The following is a 21181-nucleotide window of genomic DNA, read 5'->3' on the forward strand; positions in this document are numbered from 1 at the left end:
TTACTGTTGTGCTCAAAGCAACTTCATCATCATACACTATGGTTTTGATATGCTCTTCCATTATCACCGAGCCTTATGATTATGTTTTACGAGCTTATAATATCACTGATGGTGATTCAGTATTGTGATTATGTCCTTCATTGATTATTCTGTTTCATACAAGTCGTGTAATTTGCTGTTTGTGACAGTACGATAGATCGACTCAACCTTCTGAGGTATTAGTTGAAGTTCATGTAAATTAGCTTTGTTTATCATAGTAGCATTTGATTATTGATGCTCTGTAGCTAATGATAAGCCATTGAAGGGAAGCAAGCTTTCTAAATGAATCTACGAATGGATGATAAAGTTCATGAATGTTTTTGTTACTTCTGCAGTCAGATCATGAGTTATTGAGTCTATTGTTTTTTTAAGCCTGTTTCAGATGATCCATCATCAGCAACAACATACACGGTGTAGTCTAAAATCCATCATATGCACCTTCTTTTCTTCAATTTGGTCTTGTTTTTTTTTTTCATGATGTCATTGAATTATTCAAGAAGTCACTTCGAGCATAATGATTTTTCAAAATCCACCTTTGTTCAAGCACTACCATGTCTTTTCATCTAGCCCACAACCGTGGTGGAGGACCCAGAATTTTCATCAAAGGATTCAAAATTTACAAACATATATATATACACTATGAATCCACTAATTCTAGATGGTGCACCTGTGCCCCCACACATGTGAAAGCTTATTCTCAATTTTTTATTTTCCACAACTTAAATACAGACCGCACAACTCCCGTGTCTTGTGTGCTCGTTGCTCAGCATGCAAGTCGAGAAAAGAAAGACCAAAACAATGAAAACTTTACGAAAAATCAAAAAGTTGAGGGACTTTAACGTCGAGATCTCTCGTAGAAAACCTCTTTTGTAAGGTTGCATACAATACTTTTTTTTCAGACTTTACTTATGGTATTATACTGAATATGTTATTGTTGTTGTAGTAGTTGAGTGACGTTTGAAGGAATTTCTAGTCCGTTAATCTTGTACCCAGTGTGTTTACTTTTCAAAAAAGTCAGTTTTTCAGTCTCTAAAACACATTTAAATAAGAGTTTCTTTGCCCATCTTTTGTTCCTCATCCTAGGCTTGGAGTCAACACAACACAACAACAATGAATTCCATTTTTCTTTTTTCTTTACTTCTCTCTTTATTTCTTCCTATGTTTGCCTCTTCGACGGTGTTATTTCAGGTATCCATCTCCAAAGAACCTTATTTTTCTCTTAACTTTTCCTATGTATATGTATCTCTATGTTTATGTAGTACTTGCTCAAGTATATAAAGAAAAGTTAGTTTCTCTATAATCTTTGAATTCATTTGTTAGGGGTTCAATTGGGAATCGAGTAATAAGCAGGGCGGATGGTACAACTCTCTCATCAACTTAGTTCCGGACTTGGCTAAAGCTGGAGTTACTCATGTTTGGTTGCCACCATCATCTCACTCCGTTTCTCCTCAAGGTAATTTTCGGAGTGATTGTGACCTAGTAATCAATGAAGTCAAAATAACCACGGAAGATTAGGGTCTAAATTTTAATGAAAATAGTTCTGACAAGTTAATGACCAACTTATATATTAGTTCAATCCATAAAATTTGATGTAGTCGTTACAAAATGGAATTGCTTGAAGGCTTATGCCATGTTTTATGCCAGGTTATATGCCAGGAAGGTTGTATGACTTGGATGCTTCCAAGTTTGGGAATCAGCAACAACTGAAAACTCTTATTAAGGCTTTACATGACCACGGGATCAAATCGGTTGCTGATATAGTAATAAATCATAGAACTGCTGATAACAAAGATAGCAGGGGAATATACAGCATCTTTGAAGGAGGAACATCTGATGACCGGCTTGATTGGGGTCCATCTTTCATTTGCAAGAACGACACACAATATTCTGATGGCACGGGGAATCCAGACACGGGTTTGGACTTTGAACCTGCACCTGATATCGATCATCTTAATACGAGAGTGCAGAAAGAGTTATCAGACTGGATGAACTGGCTGAAATCTGAAATTGGATTTGATGGTTGGCGTTTCGATTTTGTTAAGGGATATGCACCTTGCATTACCAAGATTTATATGAGAAACACGTCCCCGGATTTTGCTGTTGGTGAATTGTGGAACTCTCTTGCTTATGGCCAGGACGGGAAACCGGAATATAACCAGGACAATCATAGAAATGATCTAGTTGGTTGGGTTAAAAATGCGGGGCGGGCTGTAACAGCTTTTGATTTTACAACAAAGGGAATTCTTCAAGCTGCAGTTCAAGGAGAGTTATGGAGATTGAAGGATCCAAATGGAAAACCTCCTGGGATGATTGGTGTTTTGCCTCGAAAAGCTGTGACTTTTATCGATAATCATGATACTGGATCGACACAAAATATGTGGCCTTTCCCTTCAGACAAAGTTATGCAAGGATATGCATACATTCTTACTCATCCAGGAATCCCATCCGTGGTAAAAAAATAAATAAATTCTTTCTATATATCTCATTGTTTTCTATTTTTACAAGATATTTATATTCTTTTCCAGGGGATTTGAGAAACTCGGCCTGTGTGAGTTTGCTCACATTGCCGGTCTCATAATACATAAACAAACACTCAAACTCTGAGTATGCACATCTAGACACCTCAACTCGTCTATACCGTGTTAATTGAACACTCCAACTTACAAAATGATCATGTAGCACCTCCAAAAATTATGTGTCACATTAGCCACGTGCGAGATACACGGGGATGAGTTGGAGTAGTTAGTTGCCAGATAAAACCAAGCTGAGGTGTCTAGATGTGCACTCTCAAAGTTGGAATGTTTACTTGCCAGTTGAGCCCATGTTTGAGTGTTATGGTTATAGAATATGACTCATTTGTTTTCGATTAGCTGAGGAGTTGATTAAATTCTTGTTTTTGGTTGCAGTTTTATGACCATTTCTTTGATTGGGGCTTCAAGGATGGAATTTCAGCACTAATCTCTATTAGGAAGAGGAATAGGATTTGTGCAACAAGCAATGTGCAAATAATGGCTTCTGATTCTGATCTTTATATAGCAATGATTCATCACAAAATTATTGTCAAGATTGGACCAAAACTTGATCTTGGAAATCTTATTCCACCTAATTATGAGGTGGCAACTTCTGGACAAGACTATGCTGTATGGGAGCAAAAGGCATAATCATATTGTACCACACTAAAAGGGACCATGGCCACAATGGTTCTCGTTAGTGTTAACGTTATATGATTGAAAATGTAATTTATATTGACATAATGAAGGCAAAAAATTCAAGAAATTATAAACAATTCAATAGTCCTTGCTCAATTCACAATTACATTATGACTTCTCTATTGCAAACTAGTTTTGGTCCACATTATTTTCTTCTAAAATTTTACAATATTTCTTAACAATTGATTTAATAAATATTTCGCCTATTTTCTTTTGGTAGTTGGTTAGAGTTATAAGTAATGTAGAGATTAGTTATGAGAGAATTTATGTATTATTATGCAGATGTTAGTTATATCGATTTTAGTTATTTATGTGTTGATTATTTCACCTTCAATAATGCATATAGGGATGGTAAATGATTGAATTGATCGAATTCGAATGAGTTGAATATGAATTAATCTTCAAATTTAATATAAATTTTTTTTGTCAACATCTATAGCCAAACGGCTCCAAACAATAAATAATTTCATTTATTTATTTATTGTAGTATTTTATTTAAAATGGGATCTTCCTCATCCCACTTGTACCAGTTGAAACCCTAATAATAAGCCAATCCAACCGTCAAAATTCAAATTTTGAAAATTGCGCTCCTCACAGTTCTCCCCTATTCACTAAACTAAGATTCTCTTCACTTTTTGTTTTCACATTTTCCTCTAAATCAACAAAATTCCCTTTGTTCAAATGGGTGCTAATCACAGCCGTGAAGATCTGGAGCTTTCTGATTCCGAGTCTGAATCCGAATATGGGTCCGAGTCTCGAACAAGGGAGGAAGAGGAAGACGAAGATAACTACTCAGATGCTAAAACGACGCCGTATTCCACTGATCGGAAACAGAGCAAAACCCCATCTTCTTTGGATGATGTTGAAGCAAAGCTGAAAGCTCTAAAGCTTAAGTATGGTACTCCTCATGCTAAAACCCCCACAGCGAAAAACGCTGTTAAACTTTACCTTCATGTTGGTGGGAACACTGCAAATTCCAAATGGGTAGTTTCTGATAAGGTGACGGCTTATTCGTTTGTTAAATCGGGTAGTGAGGATGGATCGGATGATGATGAAAATGAAGAAACTGAGGAGAATGTTTGGTGGGTTTTGAAAATTGGGTCGAAGGTTCGGGCTAAGATTGATGAGAATTTGCAGCTCAAGGCATTTAAGGAGCAGAAAAGGGTGGATTTTGTGGCGAATGGGGTTTGGGCTGTGAGATTCTTTGGGGAGGAAGAATATAAGGCGTTCATTGACTTATATCAGAGCTGTTTGTTTGAGAATACTTATGGGTTTGAGGCAAATGATGAGAATAGAGTTAAGGTGTATGGTAAAGACTTTATGGGGTGGGCAAATCCAGAAGCTGCGGATGATTCAATGTGGGAGGATGCTGGGGATAGCTTCGCGAAGAGCCCTGCGTCTGAAAAGAAGACACCTTTGAGGGTTAACCATGATTTGAGGGAGGAGTTTGAGGAGGCAGCTAAAGGAGGAGCTATTCAGAGCTTGGCATTAGGTGCATTGGATAATAGTTTTCTTATAAGTGATTCTGGAATTCAGGTTGTGAGGAACTATACTCATGGAATAAGTGGAAAAGGTGTTTGTGTCAATTTTGATAAGGAAAGGTCTGCTGTACCTAATTCCACTCCAAGGAAAGCTCTACTTCTAAGAGCTGAGACTAATATGCTTCTCATGAGTCCAGTGACTGATAGAAAGCCTCACTCTCGGGGATTACATCAGTTTGATATCGAGACTGGGAAGGTTGTTAGCGAGTGGAAGTTTGAGAAAGATGGAACTGATATCACGATGAGGGATATCACTAATGATAGCAAAGGAGCTCAGATGGATCCTTCGGGGTCTACTTTCTTAGGGCTAGATGATAACAGATTGTGTAGGTGGGATATGCGTGATCGGCATGGGATGGTTCAGAATCTAGTCGATGAAAGTACTCCTGTGCTGAATTGGACTCAAGGACATCAATTTTCGAGGGGAACTAACTTTCAGTGCTTTGCTACTACTGGTGATGGATCAATTGTTGTTGGTTCACTTGATGGCAAGATTAGATTGTACTCAAGCAGTTCCATGAGACAGGCTAAAACTGCTTTTCCAGGCCTTGGTTCTCCTATCACTCATGTGGATGTTACCTATGATGGGAAGTGGATATTGGGGACAACTGATACTTACTTGATATTGATATGCACCTTGTTTATCGACAAGAATGGAACTACTAAGACTGGTTTTGCTGGTCGCATGGGAAATAAGATTTCCGCTCCAAGATTGTTAAAGCTAAACCCTCTCGATTCACATATGGCTGGAGCTAACAAGTTCCGCAGTGCTCAGTTTTCATGGGTATGAGTTCTCTCCTCTTCTACCCTTACTTTTAGTTTATAGCTGTTGTATATGTAGCATACACTTTGACTAGCATGCCTACTTTCTTCCTTCATGCAAACATAATAGTTTTCGCTTAGTTAATTCCTTATGGTGTGTGTTAAAAGCAAAGGAAACTGACATTGATGTGTTTCTGAAATCTATATCTATATTGTCTATGCCTTTGTATTCTTCCTTTTAGTAATGTACTCCGATATCATATGTGATGGATTGTATATTCAGTCATAAATTCTAGGAGGTTTTAAGAATGTTTCTAGCTCTCTACAGTCGGGACTTCTTTGATTATTTGCATCTTTTGCACTAATACAAATTGTAATTTGAGATCCACTGTTTGACTTGGTATGACTTTCTTTACCATTCTAATTGAAAAGGAACTTTATACTTTTGTACACCTTATCACTACGAAATATGCTCTTTTGCAATGCATGCTGTGAGATGGACTGGCTTTTGGAATTCCTATCAAATAATTTAGAGAGTGTTGTTGTAATGAGATTTCGTGCAGATCATTCTTTCTTCAGCACAGCTATTCTTGATGATCTTTAGCTGATAAATTTTGTTGTAAGCACTTAGTCTTACTTATATGGTTGATAAGTCATGCTGGACTGGATTTAAATATATTTCAGACTATGAAGTTCTTCCCTAACTAATTCATGTATGCGGATGTTAAAATTTGAAATATGGAGAAGAAATAAGTATAAATCAAAACTACCTCATCCTATGAGGAGTCATGCTCTTACATTTGATCATCCCTTGGTGGGAGAGTTATCATACTCGATTAACTATATTAGACTAAAATACTAAATTTAAAGGAGTAAGCATAAACAGTAGCTTGAAATAAGTTATGTATGTCTTTTCATCAGGAAGCTTAAATGCACTATGGATGAAGATTTTGTCGGCTTGTATATATTGCTTCTTTTATCCTATCCTACTATACTCCTTTCCTTTTAGAGTAAATCCTGCAAATTTGTACTGCTAGTGTTTGTTGATATAAATTGCAGATTGTCTTGTTAATTCTGTAGTCCTCCGATACTCGTTTTCTTACTGTGAACCTTTTTTAGGTCACCGAGAATGGGAAGCAAGAGCGCCACCTCGTTGCTACTGTTGGGAAGTTTAGTGTGATCTGGAATTTTCAACAGGTGAAGGATGGTTCTCATGAGTGTTACCAGAATCAGGTTGGGTTGAAGAGCTGCTATTGTTACAAGATAGTCCTAAGAGACGACTCTATTGTAGAAAGTCGTTTCATGCATGACAAGTACGCTGTTTCTGACTCACCTGAAGCACCACTGGTGGTAGCAACCCCCATGAAAGTCAGCTCATTCAGCATCTCTAGCAGGCGCTTACAAATTTGAACAGTCATTCTGTTCATATATGCAACTTATTAGATTTATCTGTAGCAGAATTAGTGTCTCTCACACTAAGTAGCTTGAAAAACTGCATATCTGCAAATCATTTCCAGTTCAATGTATTACTACTTTAGTTTAAAAACCTTAAAAGGCAGTCTTCCAAATTCTAGGTATCCTCGCCTGACATTATTATTGTTGTAATAGCTAAAAAATGCTTGCTCTAAATCCCCGTTCAATGATTCCAGGTGACTTGCATTTTCCAATATTTCTGTTTTGCTCGGGACACATACCTATTGGTATGAAGTTGTTGACCTATTTTCAGTAGTCTCACTTCACCATTTTACTAATTATTTCTTTGGGATGTGTTAAGTCAAACATGGACAAGTAAAATGGACGGAGGGAGCAACATTTGGATATTATTTACATAATGAACTTTGCCTCATGACCAGTTGGTCTCAGTTTTTTGGAAGTTTTCATTTTCATAACCTCGTAGGACGATGAAACAAAATATATCACAATCAAGACTGATGACATAAACTAGGGGAAATCGATACCAGCAGGCAATACTATGCAGATTGAATTAAAGAAAAAAAATTCTATAATTGAATGCCTACCAAATAACGAAGCACTCACCTCAGTGTCATTGTTCTTTACAAAACCAGGCAAAAATGAAATAGGAAGCCAGAAATGACGATTAAGCCGAATTTATCAACTCCTGTTGGCAAAACTAGAAGGATTGGACATTTGAAGCAGCAGAAATGACATGAAACTAGTAGCCAGACCTACAGAAAGCTTATACCCATCCTATAATGCTATCTATGAGTGACTGAGAATTAATTTAATATTTGTACATGTGAAAGAATGCTCTGTATGTACATTATCGGGAAAGATTAACCTTCTGTTTTAACAAACGAGACAAACAGCCAAAGATCTGGAGAGACAAGTTTTTAAAAATGACGAGATGTTGTGCATGCAGCAATCATTGAGCAGACTTGGCCTGTGCTGCTTTCCTTCTGCCTAGAAACATGAAGATCCTTGGGAAGAAGGACCTCTTCTTTTTCTTTGGAACCTTCACATCTGGGGATGACTCAGCTTCAGTGCTGCTTGCTTGCAGTTGGGCTTTCGGACTTGTGCTGTCATAAGATGCAGTAGCCTCCGGTACACTTTCAGAGGTATTTGACTCATTGTTCTCCTCATCGCTCTTTTTTGGACTTCCTGTTGTAGGTGGAATGGATACACTAGCTTTCCGTCTCTGCTCCTGCTCCTCTCTCCATTTCCTCAGCTCTTGCTCTACAGACAACTTCCCTTCCTTGGCTTTCTCAGCCTTTTGTAATGCAACTCCTAGAGCTTCCTTTCTTTCAGCTATCTCACGATTAACCTCCTCCAGCCTGTTTAGGCTTCTCAGCTCTGACTCCTTGGCTACATCTATTTGGGTATGAGCTTCAGCCACCTTCTTGTTGGCTTGCTCCTCTGCCTCATGCGCCTGCTTGCTGAGCTCATAATACTCCTCCAAAGATAGAGTCACTCCAGGTGGGGTTTCCTCATCTTTGGTTTCTTGAGCCGATTCACTCTCCTCAAGAGCAGCGATAGCTGCTAGCGCCAACTTCTCTGCAGCTTTCGCAGCCTCTATCTCCTTCTTAACTGCAAGTAGTCTACTTTCCACAGTACTTGCTCCAGCCTTTGCTTCCTCAGCTTCTTCCTTTGCCTTATTCAGATCATCCCTCGCCATTTGAGCTAGTGATTTTGCACGATCAGCCTCTTGGGATGCCTCTTGGAGTTGCTTGGGAAGCTCTACCATCTTCTCCCTTGCTTCTTTTTCCTTCTTCTGTGCAAGAACAATCTCTGACTGTGTCCTGCTCAACTCAGCTTCAAGAGATGCAGCAGCAACCGATGCCATTCCTTCTCTCTGTTGGAGCGCAGCTAGTTCTGACTTTTCTTTTTCCAATTCTGCTTTTAATGAAGTTGCTGCCACCTTCAAGAAATTTACTTCAGTTGTAGCCTTCTCGATGTTGAGTTTCACTTCTTCTAGTTCCCTCTTAGCTGTGGCCACTACTGATTGTATCTCATCGTGAGTTCTTTTATCTGGATCTGACTGTTCGCCATTGAGGTTTCCTTCATCAGTTTCCTGCTTCAACTTTGATTCCATGTAAGCAGCCAACTCAGTTTTGAGATCCAGTAGCAAGGCTGAAGCAGTATCTAGTTTTCCTCTAAGATCCTTGGCAGACAGAATTTGCTGGTTTAGTCTGACAAGCTCCTCTTCTGCTTGCTTCAGTTCTTTCTCCCAGTTTAAAGCATCTTGCTCTCCTGCCATAGCTGCTCCAATTCTGTGTTCCTCAGCCTCCAAATGTGCAGCATGAGCAACCTCCAAAGATTCCTTTGCCGTGATTAGCTCTATAGTTAAAGTCTCCAATGTCTTCTCAACTTCTTTTGATGCAGAGACTGCTTCCTCTGCTTTTTTCACCGCACCATCTTTATCAGACACCAACAAGGCATAATCTTTTCGAAGATCTTCTAACTCAGATTTTACAGTTTTTAGCTCAGCAACTGCAGCTGCATGCCTGGCCCTAGCAACTTCAAGCTGTGCTTTCGCTGCAATACTAAGATCATTGCCAATCCCCTGCTCCATCTCCTCCACCCGAAGCTTGGCAAGTTCTGAATCCTGTTTTGCTTGTTGCTCTTCTTTTTGTGCTCTCTCCAGGTTCAGCTTCAATTCTTCTATAAGTCTCTTAGTGCCATCTAATTCCTTTAAGACAGACACTTTTGCATCTTCAGCAGCCTGAGACTGTTTTTTATAAAATGGGATCTCCTCCTGCACTTTTGCTAGTTCTTGTTCAACAAGTTGCCGCCTCTGCATTTGTCAGGAGAAAGTGATTTATAATAGTCAGGGACTAGAACATTAAATTGTGGGATTTAGACCTAAAAGAAACAGTGTACATGTCCATAAGATTTGTTTCCTTTTCATTTTGATATGGTGAACAACACCCCCAAACTCCCCTACCCATGACAATAAAGCCTATTGGCTGTTACCACCTTTGGTCTCTTGGTAATAATGACTTGAACCCACAACTTCATAGTTGGAGGTAGAGGACCCTTTTAAACAGGCTATCCTCAAGTAGAGTCATAGATGCAAGTGCACACTTCAAAATTGAAACAGCTACTGGCTATTCAACTAAACTAATGTTTTTTGCAGATACAACTCTGACAGGAAAATTGTCTATCAGAAAAACAAAAAGATCAAAAAGTGTATATTACCTCCACAGTCTGTACACGATGAGCCTTCCAGTCAACGATCCCTCCAAACTTGGAAACTGCCTGCTTCACAGATTCAATTGGCGCTGCTGTATCGATATGGCCTTTGTTTATGTCAGATTTTTCAGGATGCTTTGGGCTAGCAGTGCGTGTTGAGGCCCTTGCTGAGAATGTGGAAGACTTGGCAAGGCGACCAATGTAATCTGGTGTCCGTATATGATGGTTATTTTCTGGTTTCTTCATCACTTGAGTGGATATAGGAGAAGAGTCATCCGTATCGATATGGGTACTACTACTAGAATCATCTGGCTGATGAAGCAGTGAGGCATTATTTGGTTCTACCTCTGAATGATGAGATTGAACATGTTCAGAAGATTCCTTTGCTACTTCTGAATGGTTAGACTGAACATGTGCAGAAGATTCCTTTGCTACTTCTGAATGGTTAGATTGAACTTGTTCAGAAGATACCTTCGCTTCTTCTGAATAATTAGATTGAACATATCCAGAAGATTCCTTTATATTTTCCTCTTTTAGGGTCGATGTGTCTGAATTCCCGGTTAATGCTGATGAAGCATCTTTCTGGGCTGTTGGTCCTTCAGAGGAATCATTTGGCTGGTTCTGAACCTTAACATTAGCACCCATGTCCAATGCTGGCTCCAAGATTTCACTTGGTTTTGCATCCAATGTGGATGATGAATTGGATTCTGAGAGAGCTGTTGCAATAGTATGTGCAGAAAGGTCTGTTTTTACATCATGTGCTAATTGAGGTGAGGCTTCCGGCTCAACCATAGGTGTACCAGAAGCCATTTGAGAAATTCCTGTTTTAGAAATGGTACTCATTCCATCAGATTTTAAGGGAGCAGACGAAATTAAATTTCCTCCTGCAGGAGTCTGACTTTCCTGCAGTAAACTATGAGAAGCCTCTTTTAAATGTTCTGAAGCATCCACAGCTGTCTCCTGAATTTTGGAGATCTCTTTTTCACTAGTATGTTGGCTGGTTTGAGCTGCACTATGTGATTGATCATCATTTGGAGAGGAAACCTTAGGTTCGTGGGACGATTCTGGAGGAGCATTTTCCTTCATATCTTTAGCATCTCCCATTTCTTAATTAAGAAATAAATTGAATAAAGTCGGGACCTAGAAATCAAACAATCACACAATAAGTTAGGAGATGTAGACCAGCCATAATTTAACAGACGGGGAATATATGCATAGGAGGTGAATGTAGTTGAAAAAATGTCAAATGGTTTATTTAGGATGTGAGCCGAAGACCTGAGAAACCATTTCATGAACAATACTAGATCACCCCTGTTCTATAACATCCGTCGTAAATGTGACCATTTTCTCAATTGAATATGGTAAAAACAATTACCAAAAGATTTTGAAGAGATTTATGGCAGTATGCCTCATCAAAAGATTAAGATCTACTCTACCTTCGCAGATTGGATGACAAAGAATAACTTTTACCCGCATGTGGACTCCTTTTAGATAGTGAATACAACAGTTCTAACTCAATAAGAAATTATAAGTCAAATATTCTTAAACGAAAGTGTGTCAAGTCAAAGGACATATTCACTTTCAAGCAGAGGGAGTATTACGAGGGAGTATTATGGACTGATAAATGGATTTTAGGCAAGAGGTCTCACAAGCAAGTGCAATCTTTACCCAGCTAAAATCACATGTAACTTGGCGTCCAGCACATGCTTGCTGATGCAAGTTTATAAACTACAAAGTTTCTTTGTCCTCTTTTTTTTCCTTTCTGAGGGTGGCAGGTTTGGTTTGACTTCAGTTATAGTTTATTGAAGATCTAACATTTTCTATAAATAACTGCATGTGCAAGCATTTAAAAGAAATATCAACCCTACTATTACCTCCAGTCCCACTCCCCAATCAGACTCCCGACCAAAATAAACAAACAAATAAATAAGGCCCTATTATTATTATATTACTTTGAGAAGGTAAGAACTAGTAAGGCCCTATTATTTTCCTCCTCCTGTTTTCATATTTGAAGTATTGACACTTCTTGTTCGATCATTTCGCATCTAATAGTCTAAAGTGCATCACTTCACCAATGATACAAGAATCATTCTATTCACATAGCTTTGTTGCTTTAAGTGACGAAGCAATCACAATTTAATGACACTGATAGCAAGAAAATAGGTCTAACTAATAAAAATATGAAAGCAGCTTGAACATTTCCATCTCTATGTGAAGAAATCCTAAGAAAGCTTTATCCTCCAACTAAGAGTTCAGAAAATGCATGAAATTGTGTCACGTTTGAAACTGAAACAAAGACGTACTGCAGCCAACAGATGACTAATCATTAAAATAAAAGAAGCTATTGGATAATCAAAATGCACTTATAATGTGTATTAATGTGTCTATAATCTTCGAACAAAAGCTAGCCTTTCTGAATAACATCTTGAGCTCTAAAAACAACGCAGAACAACAAAAAAAAAACAGTGTAATCCCATGAGTGGGTCTGGAGAAGGTGAGATGTACACAGAGCTTACCCCTACCTTTCTCCCAACAGACCCTCGGATGACGAGATGTTTTTCAAAGTAGGGTTGCAAGGAAACATGGAAACAAATAGCAACCTATACAGCAAATAGAGTAACAAATAAAGACACACATCGAAGAATCAAAAACTACGCAACAATAAAATAAAACAACAGTGCAGAATTTAACATTTTTTGTTAGTGAAACTGACATCAATTTGGCACATGGATCCAGAAGTGGTAAAATAGGCTTTGAGAAGGAAACAAGTTGCCACCATGCGGATTAGGCAATACAACAGTTCAACAATTTGGATGTAGAAATGATATCGAACTATACAAGAATGGACATTCCAACGAGTGATAGTTGAACCCTGAACCAAAATCTTATTGATTCCATCTGTAGATTCTACCACATATTATCAGTTGAAAGTCAGAAATCTTCTTCTTTTTTGACAAAATTTGATATTTAGATATCAGGTTCATGAAAACAATTGTTTACAACATATGTATTGTGTTAGGATAAGAACTATGCTATAAGATTTAGACTTGTCCATCAATCATAGAATCTGCAATATCTTCGATTAACCTTACAATAGCTTCAAATTCACTTAACCTTTATAGAAAAATCCAACTTTTATTGGGACAAAAATGACAACTTGCAAGCTTCATACCTTCAAAAAACAAAAATAAAGAATCCCCAAACAGAAATATCAAGCTGTCAATACATCAATATATGCCCATGAACATAAATCTCCCAAATCCATTACACCAAACAAAAAAAACACACAAATTTATAACTAAACAAAATTCTTGATTAAAAACCAAACTAGAGAATCTCAAATTAGGCTTCATTTACATCTAATCCTTTTGGGGTATCCAAAGATTGCTCCTTTATCCCAAATAACAAATACCTATGATTAAAATACCAAACATAAACATATCTTAATGACAAATTAAAAGATTTAACTCATGAAAATAGCAAATTAAACACCATTTCATAACAAGGAAAAAAAAAGAATAGAAGGAGAGAAACATTACCAAATTTCACCAGAGTTAATGATGATAAATTTTTTTTTCTCTTTTCTTGAATGTATCTTCCTGTGGATACTCTCTCCGAAAAAAAAAAAAGAGAAATAAACAAAAAGATACACAAAAAAATTATAGGGTCACAAAATACACTGAAAAACAAAAAGGAAAAAAAGAAATGAACTGTTCCTTATAAAAGAAAAAAGAAGAAAATAGAAAAAAATAGAAAAAATGAGAAGAGGAGGTTACTGTTACACGTGGGTGGAGCCAATCCCTCTTGTTTTGTCTTTTTTTTTTCTTTTTTTCTAAAAGGGAAATAAAATATTTTCTCTAAAATTAGAATATTGAGAATTCCCCCCTCAAAATTATTTCTTCTAGTTTTGGTATTTTCACCATTTTAAGTAATAAGATGTAGAAAAAAAATTGAATGGTTGTTATCAGTTCTATTAAATTTTATGGTTAGTTTAAATATAATAGGATATTTTTGTTTTGATTTGAGATTATGACCTAATAGATGATATTAATATATTTTATAGTGTTACTGTTATTCTTTTTTAAAGTTTAGAGTTGCAAAATAAAAAATAAAGATTTTGTTTAAATTTTTTGAGAATATTAATTCATGTTTTTAAAAATATGACTGATCGAATCTGTTTAATCTTAAATTATATGGGTTCATCTGTGACGATCTAGTTAATTGACATGAATAGCCTTTGATCTCTATGAGATTAGCTTCACTTGTTTAAATTTGTTATTAGATAATAATGAGAAATTTTATTTTATCTGATAATTGATTTGGTGTGATCATATCATTATCTTTAGTTATTTTTTATTTGCTTATTATTTAATAAGTTTTATTTTATTCTTTATTCTGTCATTTTATAGACAACTCTTTCTCATATATTATTTTAGTATAGATTTATCGTTTAAAATTAATAAATAAAATTATATAACAACGAAGGACAATACTATTTGTTTAAATATTATATTTATTAAATATAAAATATAATATGATACATTACTAAACATTAAAATAATAATTACCCAATTAAATAAATGAGAACAGAGGACGGTGTATGAAGCATGGCACCGACTAATGATGAAACGTGAAATTACTACTAAATTAGACAAATTTTTTTATTTGATAATGTTTTCTTTCTTTTGATCATGGGTTATAAATTTTTATGGAGGTAATTCACTCTTTCTTAGAAATGGAATTTTTTTAATAATAATATTTAGTTGAATAAAAATATTTAATAAATAGTAATATTATTGCTGAAAGATTAATATAAATAGTTAAATATTGACAAATATTAAAAAAAAAAACGGAAAAAATAATATAATATTATGTAAGAGACATTGTGATTTAAGTTTTTATTGGACCATTAATGGAAATATGTGAAGTAGAAGAATCTCTCAACTAATCTTCTAAGTTCTAATCTTAGCTTCCATTCTTCTCTCATATTAATTAAGTATTAAGTAAATTTAAAATACTTATCCCCAAATATATAATTTATAAACTTAATATAAAATTATTTATTTACTACTTTCCTAAAATTAAGGCTCAAACTATTTATTTATCATTTTAATAAACCAAAAAGACATTCATTTTCTCAAAATATTACTCCTCCCTTATTACTCCAACTTGAGTAGTCATTAATTACTCATTTATGAAAGGTTGGATAGGATTTTGAAGATCTTTAAATTTTTTAAATATAGCCTCACTAAATATATAATTAGATAAACATTGTAGCTGAATAACTAAATTAATAATTAATCCTATTTAAAGATAAATTAAATACTTTACTCAAAGATGGAAAATTTGCTTCACTTGAACATTTAATCCCTCTTTCTTTTATTGAAGCAAAGTAGGTCCAGAAATTATGAGGTTAAACCATATAATTGCAAAATCTTTCTAAGTTTTGAAGCATTTAGTGCTTTTATATCTCGATACCAATAACAAACTACCTGATAATATTTATTGTTATAATTTATTCGATAAAATAAAATTTACTTGATAAAAATTTATAAGAAAAATAAGGGATGATGCATAAGTACCTCTCAACCTATGCTCGGAATCTCAGAGACACACTTATACTATACTAAGGTCCTATTATATCCCTGAACTTATTTGTTAATCATTTTCTACTCCTTTTCGGCCTACGTGACACTATCTTGTGGGCCCAACGCTGGTTGACTTTTTTTATCAAGCTAGTGTCACGTAGACCGAAAAGGGGTAAAAAATTACTTATAAAATAAGTTTAGGCGGTAATAGGACCTTTGTATAGTATAAATGTGTCTCTGAAATTTCGGATATAGATTGAGGGGGTACTTGTACATTTTCTCAAAAAATAATTTAAAGTTATCTTTTATAAATTTAATATTTTTTTATGACTATAAATTTTGGTGATGTTTTTAAGCGATAAGTATTAATTTATTCATTTGACTACAAAAATCGTAAATTGAATGACCATTTGAAAAATTAAGTTGAAAATTTATGAATTGAAAAATTATATCAATAAGGTCATGCCCATAATTTTCTCTGTGCAAAATTACTAGTATATATTATGGGTCACAATATTTGAAGGAAAAAAATAACATAATAAAAAAAATTGGACTATACTATAGTTAAAGAACCTAATAAAAAAGTTAAGTTAATCTTCTAGGATCAGTAACATTAATCCTCCAATGTTCATCTTTTAATCCCATTTCTTCTGCCTCTTTTCTACTAAAATATAATTCAATTTTCCTCTGCTTTGACAATCCACAAAATTTTTGCAAATTCTCATCCATAGTATCATGAATTTTCCACCATGTCCTATGTGCGATATCGCTAGCATAAACACGTAAATAACTAACATCCCAATTACAATCATAGTCTCTGTAACACAACCAAGGCTTTAACCCGAGATAATGTACTGCATAGAGTTGCGAAGGATCTGCTTCAAATAGTCGGTTCTTAGCACTGACCTCATTTAAATTTTCGAAATTCTTAAAAAAGTTAACTCGTCTTGGTAACCTATGCCACCATACAAATATTTCATTTAGAAAACCTTGGTCACCTCCATTATATGAAATGATGTCTTTTGTATGTTGCATTAACATATTGAATGTGCAATTTGATGGCTCTATCACCATTACTCCTGAATTGAATATTGATCCATCATTACCTGAAAATAATATTAGAGCATACAAATATCAAAATTAGTATATATGCAAATTTAGTAACACCCCTTTCAAATTGTAAAATTCATAACTCTTCTAATAAGTCAAATTAAGACGCGTAAAATATATCCAGAATGCTAGTAAACTAAATTACCTGTGGCTGACAATTGAGGAAATTTGAAAAGAATGTCAATGTTACGTAGAACAATGATGTCTGCATCAATAAAGACAACTTTTTCATAATCAATAAGTTGCCATAACCTGAATTTGCTGTAATTGTACTTATTGTAAGAGTTTTTATCAGCTCTAGGATTTCTTATCCTCTGTATCAATCGAAGTTTCCACCCTGCTTTTACGAGCGCGTCGCGTTTGGGTTGAGGGATAGTGTCATCTAGAAGAAGAACAAGGTCCCTTCTGGTTCCAGTTCGAAGAAGACTCTGAGCTAGTGTTATTGCACCACAAACATATTTTCCTGAGGAATGAAGAACCGTGGCGTAGGCTTCTCTGCTTTGTACGTTAGAAATGTCATACGCCTTTTTCATTCCTGAAATGATTTTTCAGAGTAAATGTTATTGATTGTCAAACATTTGGTTGTGTTTTCAATCTTTTTTGATTTCCTTTATTTTGTAGTTCGATGTGAAGCTATTTCATAATAAAATCGAATCAAACAAGCAAAATAAGAAGATAGAAGACATGAAAGTTTGCATGATATTCTCTCCGTTCCTATTTAGTTGTCAACATTTTAAGTTTCAGGCCTCTTAAGAAAATTAAGTGCATCATTGTACCCTTATTTAGTGTTATTATAAAGATGAAAATAAACTACTTAATTTTTTTTATGTTGATTAAATATATACTTTCAAAACTAATAATAATTCAAAGGGTAAATAGAAAAAAAATGTCATTAATATATTAATTTTGTGAAATGACAAATATTAACAAACATTTATTTTTAATAAGAACGATAAGTAAACAAATAACTTATATAACTTGAAAGTACTATACATAACATACCTTTTTCCCTTAGGGTCAAAGCCAACTTGCAAGAACCAATTGGAAGTGAAACTTTTTGAGCCAATTTAGCCATATTTGGCTCATAATACCACCAATCTCCTTCCCTTTTCTTTAATTCATTACATCTGAATATCTCCATCATTGGCATACATTTACTCAAGAAAATCAATTTCATCTTCCCATTTTTACCCTTTTTTCTATTCACAGCCAAATTTGCAGCCACAAGATGTACTTGTAACCTAAAAACATCCCTTTTCCATCCTTCTTGTGGATAATTGCAAGGTAATTTCACTACTATGATGTCCATGTTATTATAACCATAGAAATGTGGCATTGGTATCTCTGGACATGTTTGTCTTCTATCCATCTCTTCTAATTCTTCATCTATCTGTCCTGGAAATAAAAGCGGTAAAATCAATTCATCTTTTTAGTAACTCGTCGAACATGTTCAAGTTTGAAAGAGTGGGGTTTGAGACTAATTCGTTGACTTTGACTTGACTCGACTCAATAGATTGAAATTGAAATAGACTATTATATTATTGGGTCAAATAGTGTAATTCAACAAGTCAAGATGCAACGTCGTTCAAAAACAAAATTAGAGATAAAATTTTTTGTGTATTTTTAAAAAAAATTAATTAAGCTTATAATTTAAGAGAGTAAATTAGTTTTCACTTTCTTTTTTTTAACCAAAAAACAAAAGAGAAGAGGAAGAGAGGTTAGGTCATATTGGGTAGGTTGAAGTATGACCCGTTATCGAATGTTTGTTTATTGATTTGACCTGTTTAAATTTGACTCGATCTGTTAATCTGTTACGTACTTTACCTGGAAACAAATCATCCCATTCCAATAACTCTGAGACCTTCTTGAATTGTACTTTAATTATTTGTCCATGGATTCTCCATTCACTAACATCTTCATCTTCCATATTTACCATTCCTATCTTCATTCCTCTCCCCATTATTTCTTTCACAAAACTTGGCTTCTTGTGTTTCACCATTTTCTTCAATATTGCATTTGTTCCATTCATAAAAATTGGTTCTTCTTCCACCTACTCAATACAAAAAAAAAAATAAAAATCAAACTAGGTTCTTTACTTGTTTTACTATCATAAAATCGTTAAATAGCTAGTCATCCAATTGATTAAATTAATAATAATCATCATATGCATAATATAGATATAATTCATGTGTAACATGATATGATTAGAAAAAATAAATAGTAAATCTGATCGGACTTACCTTGTGATGACATTCACATGATGTGCATCTAATAGTAGATTTTGAATATTCATGATAAAGAGAAGATAATTGCCAGTGAAGAAGGGCAGCATAAGCAATTAAGAAACAAACCAAGAAAACTAAGTTGATTTTAATAATCAAAGCCTTTGAGGGCAAGGACTTCATAATCAACTTTAATTTTCCACAAACCAAAATGCTAGCTAGTGAAATTAAAATTCTTTTGATAAGTGTAAAGAATGTATTTATATTTAAATAATAATAATTTTAGTGAGTGGAGACATGAATAATTAATGTAGGTGATTAATTTATGTTTAATAGGGATTTGCTGTCACCAAATAAGGGTAGGGAGCTTTAATTATTGTTTGCCGTAAACGTTGAGTGGTTTTATTAGTTGTATTTTATAAAATATTATTAAATTATTTTTTTTTAAAAAAATGGTATTATATTATCTCGGTTCACTTTTAATTCTTTTCTTTTTTCTAGAGTATATTTTATAATATATTTTTTATTATATTGATATTTAAAAAATTACAATTTATAGTACTTGTAATATAATTTTTGACTATTAAAATTTTTTTATTTAAAATATCAAATTTATATAATCTAATTTAATTTTAAAAATTAATTCGAAAAACACAACATAACAAATAAAAATAAACGGAGTGAATAATATTTTTTAAATTATAAATGTCACGTGCTGAGCTCGTAAGCCTATGACAGATCCGACATTGAAGCTGTGATCCATGTTGTACAGCGTGCACCAATATTATTTAAATTAAGAATATATCGACTCAGGTAAATTTTATCAAGATATTCAAATAATAATTTATTCTGATTGAGTATTCGTATACATCATAAAATATATAATAAGAAATATTTTATTGAATATTCTATTAGAATAAATTATATTTTATTGAATATTCTATTAGAATAAATTATAGTTCAAGTATTTAAATAATATTACTGAATATTGATATTCAACCTTGTTATGTTCTTATGTTAGAATAAAAATTAGGGCAAATAACAGAAATCACATACTTTTAATGCAAAATTACCATTTGTTCCTAATAAGTTTATAATGACAAAAATCCCTCAAATGATATAATAATGTAAGCGTTGATACACTAATCTGATGCGCAAGATACATTAATTGTTAAGTAAGATACATTACATTTTATACATGATACACTAATTTGATGTACATTTTATATATGATACATTAATTTGATGCGTGAGATACATTAATTTGATGCGCGAGATACATTAATTTGATGCGCCGATACATTAATTTGATGTGTGAAAATAAGGGATTTTGAGAATTTGTAAAATTAATAGGGGATAATTGTAATAATAGAACTTAAAGGTGGAATTTCTGTCATTTATCCTAAAAATTATTATATAAAATGAAATTAATGAAACCAAAATCCAAAATCAAAATTTATGACTACTCATAATCTCGTAGGGCTACATTAGGACGTAGTTGGGTCAAGTGGGTTCTTTTGGCCCATTGCACTTGTTAAAGTTCTGATTTCGGAATTGGCCCATTGGCTACTTCTTTTAATAAAAGAAGTTGAAATCTTTTTTAATAATTAAAAAAAGAGGCAATTTATTATTTTATCAGATCATTTAAAAACACATGTTTTTGAATCATTTTCGAATAAAAAATCTCCCGAGATTGTTTTTTGCTATCATTTCTTTTTAAAAATAAAAAATAAAAAAAATCAATATCTAAAGTTGATTTTATTAAAATATAATTGTAAAGGATCTGATATATCTCATAATTTTATCATACTATGTCGATATCTCTCTCTTTATAAAAGTGATTCATATATATCCATTTTGTTATACAAATAACTCACATAGTCATATATATTCTATTCTTCTATTGAAAATAAAAAATAATAATTTTAATTCAAAAATCAACCTTTAAATTTCGATTTTTATCATTAAATGGAGATCGGTTATATGAGCCTACTATTAAGTGGGTAAAAGTAGTGACAAATAAAATTTTCAAGAATGTTTATAATGTTTATGGATTCAAC

The 21181-nt window shown here is 33.9% G+C and overlaps 4 protein-coding genes across 5 annotated transcripts; 2 read left to right on the forward strand and 2 right to left on the reverse strand.

Moving 5' to 3' along the window:
• The first annotated feature begins 286 nt into the window (after positions 1-286).
• Positions 287-3354, forward strand: LOC101254788 (alpha-amylase). Its single transcript, XM_004238109.5, has 4 exons — positions 287-1227; positions 1360-1492; positions 1684-2489; positions 2946-3354. Exons 1-4 carry the CDS (start codon positions 1150-1152, stop codon positions 3198-3200), a joined length of 1272 nt encoding a protein of 423 aa, XP_004238157.2. The 5' UTR covers positions 287-1149; the 3' UTR covers positions 3201-3354.
• A 536-nt stretch (positions 3355-3890) lies between these two features.
• Positions 3891-7092, forward strand: DEM (dem protein). Its single transcript, NM_001247634.1, is given in 2 exon segments — positions 3891-5573; positions 6671-7092. Coding segments are annotated over 2 exon segments (1935 nt in total). The 5' UTR covers positions 3891-3929; the 3' UTR covers positions 6962-7092.
• Positions 7093-7535: 443 nt separating this feature from the next.
• On the reverse strand, positions 7536-13911 carry LOC101255090 (protein WEAK CHLOROPLAST MOVEMENT UNDER BLUE LIGHT 1-like). Of its 2 annotated transcripts, XM_019213685.3 has the most exons (4): positions 13741-13889; positions 13559-13613; positions 10208-11341; positions 7536-9803 (listed from the first exon to the last, which is right to left on the reverse strand). In XM_019213685.3, exons 3-4 carry the CDS (start codon positions 11303-11305, stop codon positions 7935-7937), a joined length of 2967 nt encoding a protein of 988 aa, XP_019069230.2. In that variant the 5' UTR covers positions 11306-11341; positions 13559-13613; positions 13741-13889; the 3' UTR covers positions 7536-7934. The 2 variants fall into 2 exon arrangements, with proteins under 2 accessions (XP_019069230.2, XP_004238158.2); XM_004238110.5 differs by lacking the exon at positions 13559-13613 and having other exon boundaries at positions 13741-13911.
• A 2350-nt stretch (positions 13912-16261) lies between these two features.
• Positions 16262-19371, reverse strand: LOC101260637 (UDP-glucuronate:xylan alpha-glucuronosyltransferase 2). The gene is made up of 5 exons (XM_010322032.4): positions 19140-19371; positions 18724-18949; positions 17902-18294; positions 17045-17434; positions 16262-16895 (listed from the first exon to the last, which is right to left on the reverse strand). The coding sequence occupies exons 1-5, from the start codon at positions 19302-19304 to the stop codon at positions 16375-16377; spliced, it is 1695 nt and encodes a 564-aa protein (XP_010320334.3). The 5' UTR covers positions 19305-19371; the 3' UTR covers positions 16262-16374.
• Between the last annotated feature and the right edge of the window lie 1810 nt (positions 19372-21181).

The sequence above is a fragment of the Solanum lycopersicum genome, chromosome 4 (genome assembly GCF_036512215.1).
Source record: "Solanum lycopersicum chromosome 4, SLM_r2.1".
In the NCBI taxonomy this organism is placed as follows: Eukaryota; Viridiplantae; Streptophyta; class Magnoliopsida; order Solanales; family Solanaceae; genus Solanum; species Solanum lycopersicum.

Coding starts and splice junctions, on each gene's coding strand:
- LOC101254788 (XM_004238109.5), top strand. CDS start 1,150: ATGAATTCCATTTTTCTTTTTTCTTTACTTCTCTCTTTATTTCTTCCT. Junction 1,228..1,359: donor CTTCGACGGTGTTATTTCAG/GTATCCATCTCC, acceptor TTCATTTGTTAG/GGGTTCAATTGGGAATCGAG. Junction 1,493..1,683: donor TCACTCCGTTTCTCCTCAAG/GTAATTTTCGGA, acceptor GTTTTATGCCAG/GTTATATGCCAGGAAGGTTG.
- LOC101255090 (XM_004238110.5), bottom strand. CDS start 11,305: ATGGGAGATGCTAAAGATATGAAGGAAAATGCTCCTCCAGAATCGTCC. Junction 9,804..10,207: donor ATCGTGTACAGACTGTGGAG/GTAATATACACT, acceptor TGACAAATGCAG/AGGCGGCAACTTGTTGAACA.
- LOC101260637 (XM_010322032.4), bottom strand. CDS start 19,304: ATGAAGTCCTTGCCCTCAAAGGCTTTGATTATTAAAATCAACTTAGTT. Junction 18,295..18,723: donor ATGGGATGATTTGTTTCCAG/GTAAAGTACGTA, acceptor TTTTATTTCCAG/GACAGATAGATGAAGAATTA. Junction 16,896..17,044: donor TCCTCAATTGTCAGCCACAG/GTAATTTAGTTT, acceptor TATTATTTTCAG/GTAATGATGGATCAATATTC.